Below are 14,489 nucleotides of genomic sequence, written 5' to 3' on the forward strand. Positions count from 1 at the left end.
CTGTATGACCTATCCTGTGTCTGATCAAATTGCTCTTAAGGCTAAATCTTTTTTTCCCCACATTTAAATCATTTGAATTTCTCGTTATTGTGAACTAACAAATGTCTGGAAAGATAAAATAGTTGTAACCTTTTTCCATACTCAGAGGATCTCAAGCATTTCTCTCCTGTATGGTTTGTCCTGTGGCTGATCAAAGTATTCTCAACACTAAATCTTTTACCACACCCCAATGCATCTAAAATGCTGTCTGCCTAGTGTGAACTAACATATGTCTGATCACAGCACATCGTCAAGTCCATCTCTGACCACACTTAGAGCAGCTAAAGAACTTTTCTCCCAAGTGCATTCTCATATGTGCTTGCTGATGTTTAGAGTTACATATTTTACAACACTATGAGCAGTCGAATGGTTTCTTTCCTGTATGAACTCTCTAGTGTAAACCCCAAAAATTTTTCAGGCTAAGTTTTTGTCACAGCTGAAGAGCTTCTCTTTAGTGTGAACCAACATGTGTCTTGTCAGATTTCCTTTCTTATTAAATTTTTTACCACATTCTAAGCAGTCAAAGAGTTGCTCTCCTGTGTGAATTCTACAGTGTTTTGACAAATTACCTTTAAGGTTAAATCTTTTACCACACTCAGGGCATTGAAAGGGTTTCTCTTCTGCATGAATCTTCCTGTGTAAAATCAGAGAACTTTTAAGGTTAAACTTTTCACCACACTTTAAGCAGGGGAAGAGTTCCTGTTTAGTGTGAAGTATCATATGTCTTGTTAGAGAAATTTTTTGGGTAAATCTTTTACCACACTCTGAGCAGCTGAAGGGTTTATCCCCTGAATGAATTCTCATGTGTTTGGTCAAATTACTGTTAAGATAAAATCTTTTACCACACTCTAAGCAGTCAAAGGGTTTCTCTCCTGAATGAATCCTACTGTGTTTAGTTAAAGAACTTTTAAAGCTAAATCTTTTACCACACTCTAAGCAGTCAAAGGGTTTCTCTCCTGAATGAATCCTCATGTGTCTGATTAAAGTACTTTTGAGGCCAAATATTTTTCCACACTCAGAGCAGCTGAAGTGTTTCTCTGCAGTGTGAGTTCTCTGATGTGTCATCACTTGAGTTTTAAGGTTAAATCCTTCACTGCACTCAATGGAGCTAAAGAGTTCCTGTCTGGTGTGAACAAACATGTGTTTGGTCAGACTTTCATTGCGGATAAATTTTTTACCACACTCAAGGCAGCTGAAGGGTTTCTCTCCTGTGTGAATTCTCATATGATTAATTAGATGATTTTTTTGATTAAAATTTTGACCACACTCAGAGCAGCCAAAGGGTTTCTCTCCCAAGTGTATTGTCATGTGTCTGGTAAGCTTTGCTTGATAAAAAAATCTTTTACCACACTCAGAGCAGCCAAAGGGTTTCTCTCCTAAGTGTATTCTCATGTGTCTGGTCAAACTTGTTTGACAGGAAAGTTTTTTACCACACTCAGAGCAGCTGAAAGGTTTCTCTCCAGTGTGAATTCTCATATGATCTCTAAGATGACCTGTATGGTTAAATATTTTACCACACTCAGAGCAATGATGTAATTTTTTATTAGTCTTTCTTATCTTATTTTTGAGGTTTCCCACTAAAGTTAAAACTGATTGGTCTTCTGTTTTCTCCATCCAATCAGCACTGTCATCAGTCTCCGCCCCAGAGGGGTCCTCACTCTTGACCTCAGTTGCTGGTTGTAAATCTCTCTCTGGATCATAGTACATGGCTGATCTTGGTCCTCCAAAGTCTTCTCCATCAGCTCTACTCTCCACATGCTCTGTTTGTCTTTGATAAAGCTGTGAGGACTGAGGTATCTCTTCATCTTCTTCTATCTTCACATGGACTGGATCAAAAGTGAGCATGCTGATACCTTCTTCATTACCACCCCACCACAGTTCCTCTGGTTCCTCTTTGATGTGTGGAGGCTCAGTAATCTCCTGGTTCAGACTGGTGCACCTCTCCTGCTGCTCAGTCGTAACCTCTCCTTCACTCACTGAAAGCTGCCAGAACTCCACAGGAAAAACTAAAATAAAGAAGCACATGTTTAGTGAAACTTTTTTTATATCAAAACAAACATGTAAAAGTAATACTTGACATGAAAAGAGATTTGCCAAGATGTTAGTAGCTGCAGAGGCAAAAACCTGGGTGTTGGAGGAGCTTGCAGGACTGTACAGTACATGTCGCGTGCGCTACAAGAAATTCTACCTTATTAAACTGTTCTGATGAGAGAACAAGAGAAAAGGTGTTGAGCACATAAAAAGGATTTAAGACTTGACTTGTACTCAGCCCTCAAAGGCTTCAGAATCAACATAGACTTGAGATTGAGACTCATGCCCCTGCTGTTTTATATTTCTGGCCAACTTCTAATCAGAGATCAATGTCATCCACTTACATCATGAATAACCCTCTGCATTTGGAATGCAAGCACCCATACTCAAAAGTTAACGATGAAGAGCAAGTTACCTGCTGCTGCCGATACCGACAAAAGCATACATGATACAGGTCATATTTAAGAGCAGTGCTGCCTCAAATGCACTGTGTTTTATAAGAAGACCCACAGGCTCTATGATATTATTTAAATTATCAGTTAACATAGTTCCCCATCCCATTCGCCTCAGTTCTCCCTCTATTGCAATGCCTCACTCAGACGCTCACTAAATATGCATAACTTACTGCTCAACCTTTAACTCCAGGCTGCTGGAGAAGAAGCTCCAGCACACTGCTGGACCTCTGATTCAGGATGAGCAAAGCATACTCCATCTTTGCTGTGGGACAGAGGACTAGCTCTCTACCTTTGTTCCTCTACCCATGAATTCTTAAATGTGCATGCTCTACATAGCTTGTTTTAGGACCTGAGGAAAGCTCAAATCATATTCTGGGGGAAAAGATTCAAGTTCTTAGGAGGCCATGAAGCCATAAAATATCAAGATGACTGATATGTATGTCAAAAATCAAGAAATGACAGTAATTTTTTTGAAATATCACCACTTTCGTCACTCTGTTGATATTCTGGATGTATGCAACTTCAATTAGATCAGGCAGCATTTCACAATAAAACTGTCATTGTCATGGTCAGGCAGTTTGGATGGTTATTCAATAATCTCTCTGAAGAACAGGAGGCCATTGCTCTTGCTCAGGTTGTCTGTGATCAAGCTTAAATCCAGTTTTAATCCAAGACAGCCCTGTGGGTGGTTTCCTCTGTACTTTGATCATTCTTCTTATTTGCGTTTTATGAGTTTTCTGCTCCCCTCATGGTGAAACTCCTGACTCTTGCAGACCACACCACTATCATTGGTCTCATCCAATGGTGGGGAGCCTGCATACAGACAGGAGGTGGAACAGCTGGTCCTCTCGTGTGGTCAGAACCACCTGGAGCTGAACCCCCTCAAGACTGTGGCAATGACAGTAAACTTCAGGAGGAACTGCCTACTCTAAAACCTCTCACCATCCTGAACAGTACAGTGTCTGCTGTGGACACCTTTAAAATCTTGGGATCCACGATATCTCTTGGGACCTGAGGTAGACCTCCCACAAAGACTATCTGATAAAAAGGTCCAGCAGAGGTTGTACTTCCCAAGACAGCTCAGAAAGTTAAAAAAAGAAACATCTGATCAGTCTGTTTTTGTTCCTGCTGTGGTTTAAAGCCTCCATCAGCACACAGACAGAGTCATTATCAGTGATGATGGAGAGGGTCTGTTCCTGCATCGGCACAGATTGCAGCGTCTGAGAAAACATGTAACAGCGACAACTATGGGAGCTGCAGGAAAGCCTCAGCTGACTTACACAAAACTGCATCTTTATGAGCGCAACAGGTGTTTAAATCAGCATGTTCGAGACACAAAACTTTTTAGCTTTGAAGAGCACATGGCTGCGTAAATCTGCATTAGTAGGAAAATCATGAACCCTCTGTCACACATGAAATTCAGGACTGTTTCTGGAAAAGACATTCAAGTCCTGGCAGACTTGTCCTTTAACAAACATCATACAATGCAGGAGATTATCTGAGATGCACTTAATTACTGAAAATTGAGCTTGATTTTAAGTGAGAACAACTGATGTCAAATCCACATACAAGTTGCCCTTATTTGTACAATAACATATGGCACAATATTACAGGATTTGCTTTATTGTCCCCTTAGGGCAGGGGTGTCAAACTCAAGGCTGGATTTGGCCTGTGGAACCATTATATCCGGACCCCATGATCATATCATATTTGTATTCTAACTGGTGCACCAGGATGAGGTCTGCAGATTTCCTCCAGTATGAAAATGTAAAATTTAACTTGATTATTTAAAATATCTTTATTAAGCCATAAAAACCTGAAAGAGTAAAGAGTAAGAATGATTTCATAAAAAGTCAAGAACATGGGGAAAGAAATTAATTTGTGTTTTTATTTCATATTTTCCATTTTGCAAATTTGGACTTAATATGTCACATTTTTATCTTTTCGATTCCAGTTTTTAAATTTCAAATCATATTTTGACCTTTTCAATGCCATATTTTGACTTTTAAAAACAGGATTTTTTAAAAATATGTTGACATTTTAAATTAATAACTTTTACTTTTAAACTCCCAGTTTTAAATTTATGTCATATTTTTAATTTTTTAAGTCATCATTTTGAATTCTAGCTCATATTTGGACATTTTCAACTCCTAATTGTTGCTTTTTAATCCCATATTTTGACCTATCAGACTGACAATTTAAAATTCTAAGTCATATTTTACCTTTAAACTCATGATTTCAAATTTTATCTCGTATTTTGACTTATTATTTTAACTTTCTACTCGTAAATTTCCTCTTAAAAACATTATTTTTCTATTTTAAATATCGTGTTCTGATCTTTAGTACTGATAAGTTGGAATTTTTTTCTCAGATTTGATCCTTTAAACTTATCATTTTTACTTTTTTGAATTTCTAAATGATTTATTATCAGTGCTGTTTCTTCATATTTCATTACTGGTGAAAATGAGGTTGACAGTTATGGTTAAATGTTGACCCTGTTAGGCTCTCATAAATCCAGAATCTGGCACCTGCTATGATTGAGTCTGACACCTCTGCCTTAGGGAAACTCATTTTTGACTCCTCGTGCTTCAAAAATTTAGCTAACACATAGTAACAGAGTTTGATATTTTATGCATCAGGAACCAAACTTTCAGGGGAAAAATGGCTTAGCAGAAGTGGTCTTTGCATTTAATGGTTAATGTTGATAAACATTAAAATCTGTTTCTGGGCTAATTCTATTAACATATTTTGTATACTAACATCTTCTTTATTCTCAATGATTTTTTCTTTATACTGTTTTTCAACTGTGCAAAGCACTTTGAAAAACACTTGAAAAAAGAAGAGATGAAATAAGGAAGACATAGGTACCTGTGGCAGCAGGTGATTTCAAAGCTCTTGTCAGTTGGTGACGCAGACGATCAGCCTCACGGCGAGCAGCTTTACAGGAGACAGAAAGGGGTATTAAAATCCAATTTCACTGGTTATAGGTACTAAATATAACATTTACATGTAAAGCAGAAGGCAAATGTGCATTACATCAGTGACATGAAACTGCAGAGTGTGCAGATGTGTGAGCCACGGTCAAAATGACAGAAAACCTGTTTACTTGAATTTTGTTTTATTTATTCAGCATTTATTTGACATGGACACACAGTTACATTGATGCTGTGACATTTCATCATGATGATGCACTGCTGTTGGCATTTGTAGCAAAGTGCAAATTTCTAACAAGGCATAGTGACCTGTGGCAGCAGGTGACTCCAAAGCTCTGGTCTGTTGGTGACGTAGCCGATTAGCCTTACGGCGTGCAGCTGTAAAACAGATTTGATAGTTGATTCGAGGTGTGCAATAACTTAAACAAATTGTAATGTATGCCTGGTATATTAGGGTTACAGATGAGGACAAAAAATTAAAAATTACCTCCCACCCCCACCCCTAGCCCATCAATAATTTCAGTCTTGTAAAGTGTTTCCTGAGTGCTGTTAAACACAACAAGAACTTTTTAGCACAACTTCTAAAAATCCTAGTTTTATTTTGGATGTTTATATTAATTTACTTTGCACTTGGAAGAATTATTTTGCAAAACCCCAAAACTACAAGGGTAAAGAAAAAAAAAAAAAAACATTTGGGTTAAAATCAAGAAGACATAGTTACCTGCAGTAGCAGGTGATTCCAAAGCTCTGGTCTGTTGGTGACGCAGCCGATCAGCCTCACGGCGTGCAGCTTTCAAGGAGACAGAAAAGTGTATTAAAATCCAAGTTCATTGGTTATGGATGGCGTGTACATGTAAAGCAGAAAGCAAATGTGCAGCACAACAATGCCTGTAAACTGCAGAGTGCACAGATTTGTGAGCTACGGCCAAAATGAAAGAGAAAAACACCCGCTGAGATGAATGAAAGAAGATAGTTACCTGTGGCAGCATATGATTTCCAAGCTCTGGCCTGTCGGTTACGCAGTCGATTAGCCTCACGACGTGCAGCTTTTAAGGAGACAGATGTGGAAAAGTGGGTGAGACCTCTTCCTTATTCACCTCATTGTCACTTAAATCATTAGGTATCACGTCACATATTTTATATTTGTTAATCTAGCTATAATTTACTTTTGCTTTTGTAACATTGCAGCACTTACTATCCAGGGTTTGTTTTTGTCAGCATTAAGTTACAATTCACATCAAAGCACAAAGTAATTTAAAGCAAACACACAGTTTTGCGTTGATTAAATCACTTTTATTTAGTCTTAGTTTCATTAACTATCATGTTTCCTTGTGCATACTCCCATTTGTTTGTTCTTTTGTTCAGTGTGGCATGCGGTCTGGCAGCCAAAGAGGGCCGGTCCAGCACTTCCTGGCTCTTTATAGCTCTGGTTATGTCATCACAGACATCACTGACCAACAGAGAGGTTTTTCCCTTTTTGATTGATGTTTTCTTTTGGGGCATGTAATGCATTTTTGGCTATTAGATTTAAGCCATTTGTCTAATTAAAGCCATTTAGTTGTGTAAATGAGTTAAGGTTAATTTCAGAATTTGTTTCATTTCTTTGTGTTTAGAGAAATGTGGGTTTCCCCCTATAGTAAGTTGTCCATCACAGCTGCAGCTAATCCAGTAATTGAGCAGTCTGTAAAGCTGTGAGTTTGCATTTGCAGGGGGGAAGACAGGGAGGCTGTGCTGCCTCTAACACATGCCTTACTTTAATGTAATTATGATTTAGTTTGCTTTGACTTTCATTCAACGTTTGTTGTTTTTGAGAAGTTAACATGGGTTACCTAATAATCACTTTAAATAAAAAACTCACCTCTGGGGAAATGAAGTCTCCTGTTCCTCCTAACAACTTCCTTGAACCTTTGGCCAAACCAAACTACAACAGCATGGCTTATTAAAATCTAAGTACATTGGTTTTTTGTTTGCACGTGACATCACACATTCTATGCATTGAGAGCTATAGTGCTTAATAAACACTCCTGTCCACAAATCTTCTCTCAAAAAAGACAAACAGCCAAGTAGTGGATGGTTGTTGGATGGCCATCGTGTCCCAACAAGGCTGCGACGTCAGCAAGGAGGTGGCAGAGTCACTTTCTGGGCCGGAATCATTGGGAGAGAGCTGGTAGATCTCTTAGGGTCCCTGAAGGTGTGAAAATGACCTCGGCAAAGTATATAGAGTTTCTGACTGACCACTTTCTTCCATGGTACAAAAAGAAGAACAGTGCCTTCTGTAGCAAAATGATCTTCATGCATGACAATGCACCATCTCATGCTGCAAAGAATCCCTCTGTATCATTGGCTGCTATGGGCATAAAAGGAGAGAAACTCATGGTGTGGCCCCCATCCTCCCCTGACCTCAACCCTGTTGAGAACCTTTGGAGCATCCTCAAGCTAAAGATCTATGAGGGTGGGAGGCAGTTCACATCAAAACAGCAGCTCTGGGAGGATATTCTGACATCTTGCAAAGAAATTCAAGCAGAAACTCTCCAAAAACTCACAAGTTCAATGGATGCAAGAATTGTGAATGTGATATCAAAGAAGGGCTCCTATGTTTACATGGAACTTTGCCTGTTAAGATGTTTTTGATTGAAATAGCTTTTGATTTCAGTAAATATGACCTCCTAATGCTGCAAATTCAACAAATGACCATTTTTAGTTCTTTACAACCAATAAAATGTTCTGAAGCTCTGTTGTGCTTAATAATTTGGAGCAGTGCATTTTGAGTTTTTATTTTTGAAAAAAAAAGTTTTAATTGGGAGGTTTGTAATGCTCTAACAGTTGATGGCTTGAAATTATACGTACTGTCATTTGCATTGACTACAAAGGAAAATCAGGGAAAAAATATATAATTTTGAATGTGGTGTAATGAGTGAGCTCTTTTTTTGTAGATTTTTCATTATTTTCCTCAAAGTCAGAAGTTTGCTTATGCTAAGATTACAATGCTTTAAAACAATTTGGGAAAGCCCAGATGATGATGTCATGGCTTTGGAAACTTTTGATGGGTTAATTGGTAACATTTAAATTAACTGGAGGCACACCTGTGGATGTATTTTTTGGCACACCTTAAACACAGCTTCTTTGGAAGGACTTGGTTTCTACAGTTTTGGACGGAAATATTTGTCCCCAGACTTGCTGCAGTGCATACATGTTGCTGAATCACAGCGTTTGTTCTTTTGTTTTATTGCAGTTAAATGTAGGATATTAGTCATCTTCATGCCATATGGTTATCAACAGCACACGTCTGTTAGTTTTTCTCTAGTTTGATCATCAAATTATGACGTTTTAAGAAAACAGTAAACTCCGAGGGATTCATGGGGCCAGTTATTTAGCCTTGCTTTAAGATCACAGCTTGTGTACAGAGAAATGCCTCTTTCAGTCCATTCTTCTCATGTTTCTCTGTGAGCGCCCTATAAGTACATTATTTCATTTGACAGAGACACATTTGTGTGAAGTAGGCTGATGCTGTGTTGTCATTTTCTGTAAACTTAAATGCTCCAAAACATACTTCCAGTGTAACTATTGACCAAAAAAAGCTCTGTAGCCTAAAGTAAACAGCTGTTAACATTGATTCTTCTGTCATCCACTTGTCATTGTAGTGATGTGTGCAAAAGGTCTATAGATGGCATGTAAGGCAGAAAGCAAATGTGCAGCACAATAATGCCTGTAAACAGTGACAAGAAACTGCTGAGTGTGCAGATGTGCACATAATGACACGGAAAAAAAAACATTTACTTGAATCAAAGAAGACAGTTACCTGTGGCAGCAGGTGTTTCCAAAGCTCTGGTCTGTTGCTTACGTAGTCTATCAGCCTCAAGGCGTGCAGCTGTAAAACACATTTGATAGTTAAAAAAACACAGGGCATAAATAGCACGAACATGTGAAGCTGCACCAAGGACAATCTAGCATATTATGCCACAGAAAGGAAACTGATGTAACCTGGCATATGAAAGCCATTTCCAAAGGAAAACATCAGTCCATATAGTTTAGGAAACAGACATACATGTACTACCATGATAGAAAATGTCATGACCAAAAGGAAAGATTTGGAAACATGAAAAAGAGTACTTGAGACACAAATAAATACTAAACTTCATACACATGGATAAGCAATGCTTCGAACCTTATACATGTAGAAGTGGGTGTCAGCAGTAGCATGTAACGCAAAATCATGTACAGTGTACAGTAGTGGAGCTCTGTTGTGTAGTAAGTTAGCAAAATGTACCATATTCCAAGTACATTAGAGTTCATTACAGATGAGGGTAAAATTATTACCCCCTTATGAAAATCCCAGTTTTTCCAATTGCTGTTAAACAGAGCAAGGACTTTTTAACACATCTTTTCCAAACATCCTAGTTTCATTTTGGATGCTTACATTATTTTACTATGGAGTTTCATGGCATAAGTTTATTTCTGTGTGCAAATCTACCAGGGCTAAAATTATAAGGGTTTGAGTTGTGACTTGAAAAAGCACTTAGAGAGAAAATTAATTTTCACAGGGGGCTAACAATTTAATCCTCATCCCTGAAATAATGTGAGTACTAGGGGTGGAAGTAAAAATCGATTCTTAATGCATCATAATGTGGAGGTGAAAGATTCTGAATTGGTTTATAAATGTCGCATTATTGATAATCACTAATGATTTAAATGTATGAATGTGGAATGGCAGGAGCAAAAAGGTGGACCTCTGTCCCACGGCGCATAACAGCAAGATTTAGATTACTAGTTCATCTGAGAAAAAGGACATTTTTATGTTTGTAATTTCAGATTTGTTACAAGGAAAGGACGCTGCTACCTTTGGATCAGTGCAATCGTACATTTCCAGTTTACACACATCTTCCATTAGAGCAGTGATACTCAATGTGTAGCTTTTTTGTGACGGATTGTGGCTCTTTTATGTCTAAATTTGAACCAATATTCCCCCAGAAAACCTCAAAATAGTAAAATTTTACCTCAGAAATTATTAATTGCAAGTAACATTAATCAGTTTGTTTCCCACATTTACACAGTGGGCTTTAACTGTCAAATTTAATTCTATTCTATTTTTTGTCTACATATTTGTATTGCCCTTATTTGCAATTTTTTTTGCTAATTTAATTCAATTTTTACTGCTTTTAGCCCATTTTTGACACTTTTATCCAGCTTAGTGCATTTTTTTGCCCCCTTTTTTTGCCACTTTTTGCCCAATTAATCTGCCTTTGGCAATTAAATGCCACTAATTTCCCATTTTTTCATTCTTTCATGCTTTTTGCTTGTTGCTTTTTTCTGATTTTTGCCCATTTTTCTCACATTTCACTCATTTTTCTCCATGTTTTTGCTACTTTGGACCATTTTTGCCGCCTGTGACTAATTTATATGCCACTTTAACCCATTTTTGCCACTTTCTGCCCTTTTTGCCACTTTTCTCCAAGTGTTTGCTGCTTTAAGCCCATTATTGCTGGTTCTTTTTGTTACTTTTCTCCTTTTTTGACACTTTTATCCTGTTTTATGCAGTTTTTTTGCCCCTTTTGTTGCCACTTCTCACTCATTTAGGCTGCCTTTTGCAATTAAATGACATCTTTTGCCCATTTTTCCCACCTGTTTCCTGATTTTTGCCCATTTTAGTCGCTTTTCACAATTTTTGCAACATTTTTGCCACTTTCAAACTCATTTGGTCACTTCCCACCCATTTCCCCACTTTTCTCCCAGTGTTAGCCGCTTTTGGACCACTTTTGCCACCTTTAACTTATTTTAATTGCCAATTTTCACCGCTTGGATCGTGGCTCTTGCAAAGATAATTTTCAACAATTTGACTCGTTGGTTGAGCAGGGTTAAGTTCTGCATTAGAGGGTAGTGGTAATTGAAATGATCTCTTCTTTTCTAAACACAAATGTAATGTTTTTATTATGTTTGACACAGTGAGACCACAGAAATGTGAAAAATTAAAAAATGCATCAAGAATTGTAGCCCTATGAATCGTAATTGAATTGTTAGGTGCCAAAAGATTCCCGCCTCTAGTAAGTACATCAGTGAAGAAGCTTACCTGTGGCTTCAGCAGACTCCTGAGCCCGTCGTAGTTTCTGTCTTCTAGCGAGTATGTTCGAGAGCCAAAACCGTTTCCTCTTCGGCATGGTGGCGAAGTGAATTGGGAGTAGTAGTGCCAAGCAAATAAGCAAGTAACTACGAAGTGGCAGCAGCAATGGCGTGGTTCCTGTGAGGACAGCTCAGGACAAGAAGTCCTTTTCAGTCCTGATTCTCAACTTGGGGCAGGTCTGGGATTAAGAAAAGGAGTGGCAAAAAAGTAAGCCTAGTTAATCAATTCATAGTCACCAACAGCCACAAATTTTTAACTGTTTTTTATATGCAGTATATACAGTACTGTGCAGAAGTTTTAGGCATGTTTGGGCAGAAATTTGAGGCTGAAGAAAGGCGTGTAATGGCGAGTACGCCCACCTGAGGGGCCCATAGGGCGGGAAGGAAGATTGACACGACCCAGGTCATGCGCTGGATGTCTTTGTACATTAACAAGGGCATGGGAAAATAATCTGATGAAAACAAAACAAAAACCACAGCTTTAGGGTGCAGTTATGGGTAGATGTGGCACTTAAACATAGCCTAGGGTACTGTTAGGGCGGGTAGGAGGGTTGCCACAACCCCCTGGTTGTCATGTGTATGCTCTAAGCACCTGAAAACTGTTGGTGGTTGCTGGGCATTTTACCAGGGGTGCAAAGGCCCGGACAAAAGAAGTGCTGTTAAGCTTGACCTTGGCTGCTGAGCGACACACGTACATGTCAAATGTGTCGACGCAGACTCTGGCCACCCTCCCTCCTCTCTTCAGCCCAGGGTTGTGGAACATCAGGACCTGTGAAGAACTGTTAGCGCTCTACATGCCTAAAACTTCTGTACAGTACTGTATATTTTTAAAAATGAGTTGTTTTGTGCTTATATTTACTGTAAACTTGGTGCTCCTCTTGCCAGAAATAAAACACGATATGCCTTTAATCTAAAACTAAATATTTTGAAAATCTGTTGAACTCTTAAAAAAACATAAATTTTAATAAAAAGAGATCTAAAAACAAGTGTATTTAATCCTGGTTTTAGAACAATAAAATAACAAGTCCTTTCTAAAAAATAAAAAATAATTTTAAAAAAAGCATCAAATAAAATTCATAATAGAAAAATCGTAAATTGTAAAAAACTGAAAATTCCTGTGTTGTCTTAAAACCTTAAAAATTAAAACCATATGATCAATCAAAATTAAAAACTAAATAAAATTAATTAAAATTGAGAGTCATGCACAGTCTCCTGACTACTTCACTGTAAATTAAACACTGTAAAGTGTAAAAGTCAAAAATAAAATAGCATCACACAGCTTGGTTAGTTACAGCCATGGGCGTATCACAGGTGGGTAAAAGGGTACTGATTACCTGGGTCCACAGTAGGGAGGGGCCCTTCGTAAGATTGGAATGAAAAGTGTGTTTTTATTTAATTTGTAGTAATTAGTGTCATTATTCAAACAAAAGCAACTAAATCAATTGACAGAAATTTGGATCAAAAAGAATGAAATAAAATACTGGGGGACCTGCTCCTCTCTCTGAAATGTCAAAATGGTATAGTCCAGCACTGTGAAACAATGCAAATAAATTTATTTTAACCATTGTAAAAAAAATTGCTCATAAATCCAGAAATTATGGTTCAAAAATACATTTCAATCCAAAGATTTTTGTAAAAACGATGCTACATTTGTTGCTTGGCTAGCCGTTAAACGGGGCCCTGTGTAATATTCTTTCTGGGGCCCCAAAATCCCTAGCAACGCCCCTGGTTACAACAATTAAAGGCCCTGGTTCACAGCGAAACACAGACACGGCGTCTGTGACGCTAAAACCTCATTTACTGCACGTTCAGTGCTAATGTTCACTCACAATAGTTGTACACACAATAAACATCGTGCAAGAGTAAGTGAACAAAGAGCTGTAGATCAGTGAAAAATGTTATCAGGAGCTTGTGTGGATGTAAACCGAAGCTAAAGGCTAACCACTCTGAAACATTTACAGGAAACAAGTTTAGAGAAGAAGAAAATAAATAAACCTGAAAGATCCTGAAAGCCGATCATTTTAGAAACATCACAGAGTCAAACAAGGAGGAGAAAGGTCAATTCTGAGCGCTTTGCGAGGATTTCTCTTCTACAGAACGCTGGATCACTTGAACACACGGTCGATACTCAGCGGGGGAGAGCCGCCATAACCCGGAAATAAAAACACTACTTCCTGAGCCTTCAAAATAAAACTAGCGTCAGCTACGTAGGTCGGAAAATAGCAGGGCCGGAGTGGGACTCATTTTCAGCCCTTGAGTGTCATGGCTCACACCAGCCCACGTAAGTTCACATTGTTTACCGTAATTATTAATTGTGGATTTAGTATATTTGTTATCATACTTTTCAACATTTTTATAAAGTACAAAACTGAAACATAGTTCAAGGTTAAAATTTCTCATACTTAGTTTGAGCTCATAACCATGTCTTACAATGGTATTATTATAACAGGATCAAGTTTAATAATTTTAGAAGTCTTTTGTCATTTTATAAGACCCAGTCGTCCTTACGCCAAGCCAGTTTTATTTATATAGGACCAAATCAGTAGTTAGGTGTTTCAGAGATCATTGCGCAAATTGACTATAGCCTGCTCTTTAACAATATAAAGCTATTTTTCAAACACCATATCTCTTCAGGAATTTTTGTCTTTAAAAGCCTCTAAAACATGAACCCTGTGGTGCAGTCAAGCTCTATACACCCTTTTTTTTTCAGGACAACCTGGGCTTTAAGAATATATCTGCCACTTGAATTTCAAAAAAGTTATAGGACTCTAAAGACGAAAAAAAACAAATCGTAATTTGAAACTCAGGGCTCTATTTATAACACACAGGAAAACATTAGTGACTAAGCCTTTTCTTTGCAGAGACTTGTTCTCCCATCTCTTGGGGACACAACAATGAAAAAAAACATTCTGCAACT

The 14,489-nt window shown here is 38.0% G+C and overlaps 1 protein-coding gene across 4 annotated transcripts in view; it reads right to left on the reverse strand.

Moving 5' to 3' along the window:
- Positions 1–13,713, reverse strand: part of LOC121523774 (gastrula zinc finger protein XlCGF57.1-like) — a 13,941-nt gene extending 228 nt beyond the window's left edge. Inside the window, exons 1-8 of one of the 4 annotated variants that reach the window (XM_041808806.1) lie at positions 13,568–13,706; positions 11,523–11,751; positions 9,258–9,326; positions 6,436–6,504; positions 6,180–6,248; positions 5,768–5,836; positions 5,394–5,462; positions 1–2,045 (exon numbers count right to left, since the gene is read on the reverse strand). The exon at positions 1–2,045 is cut by the window's left edge and continues 222 nt beyond it. In XM_041808806.1, coding sequence (XP_041664740.1) covers positions 454–2,045; positions 5,394–5,462; positions 5,768–5,836; positions 6,180–6,248; positions 6,436–6,504; positions 9,258–9,326; positions 11,523–11,610 — 2,025 coding nt within the window. In that variant the 5' untranslated portion in view covers positions 11,611–11,751; positions 13,568–13,706 and the 3' untranslated portion in view covers positions 1–453. Of the gene's footprint in view, positions 2,046–5,393; positions 5,463–5,767; positions 5,837–6,179; positions 6,249–6,435; positions 6,505–9,257; positions 9,327–11,522; positions 11,752–13,567 lie in introns of all 4 variants that reach the window. The other 3 variants (XM_041808807.1, XM_041808808.1, XM_041808809.1) reach the window with 3 other exon arrangements.
- Between the last annotated feature and the right edge of the window lie 776 nt (positions 13,714–14,489).

The sequence above is a fragment of the Cheilinus undulatus genome, linkage group 16 (genome assembly GCF_018320785.1).
Source record: "Cheilinus undulatus linkage group 16, ASM1832078v1, whole genome shotgun sequence".
Classification (NCBI taxonomy): Eukaryota; Metazoa; Chordata; class Actinopteri; order Labriformes; family Labridae; genus Cheilinus; species Cheilinus undulatus.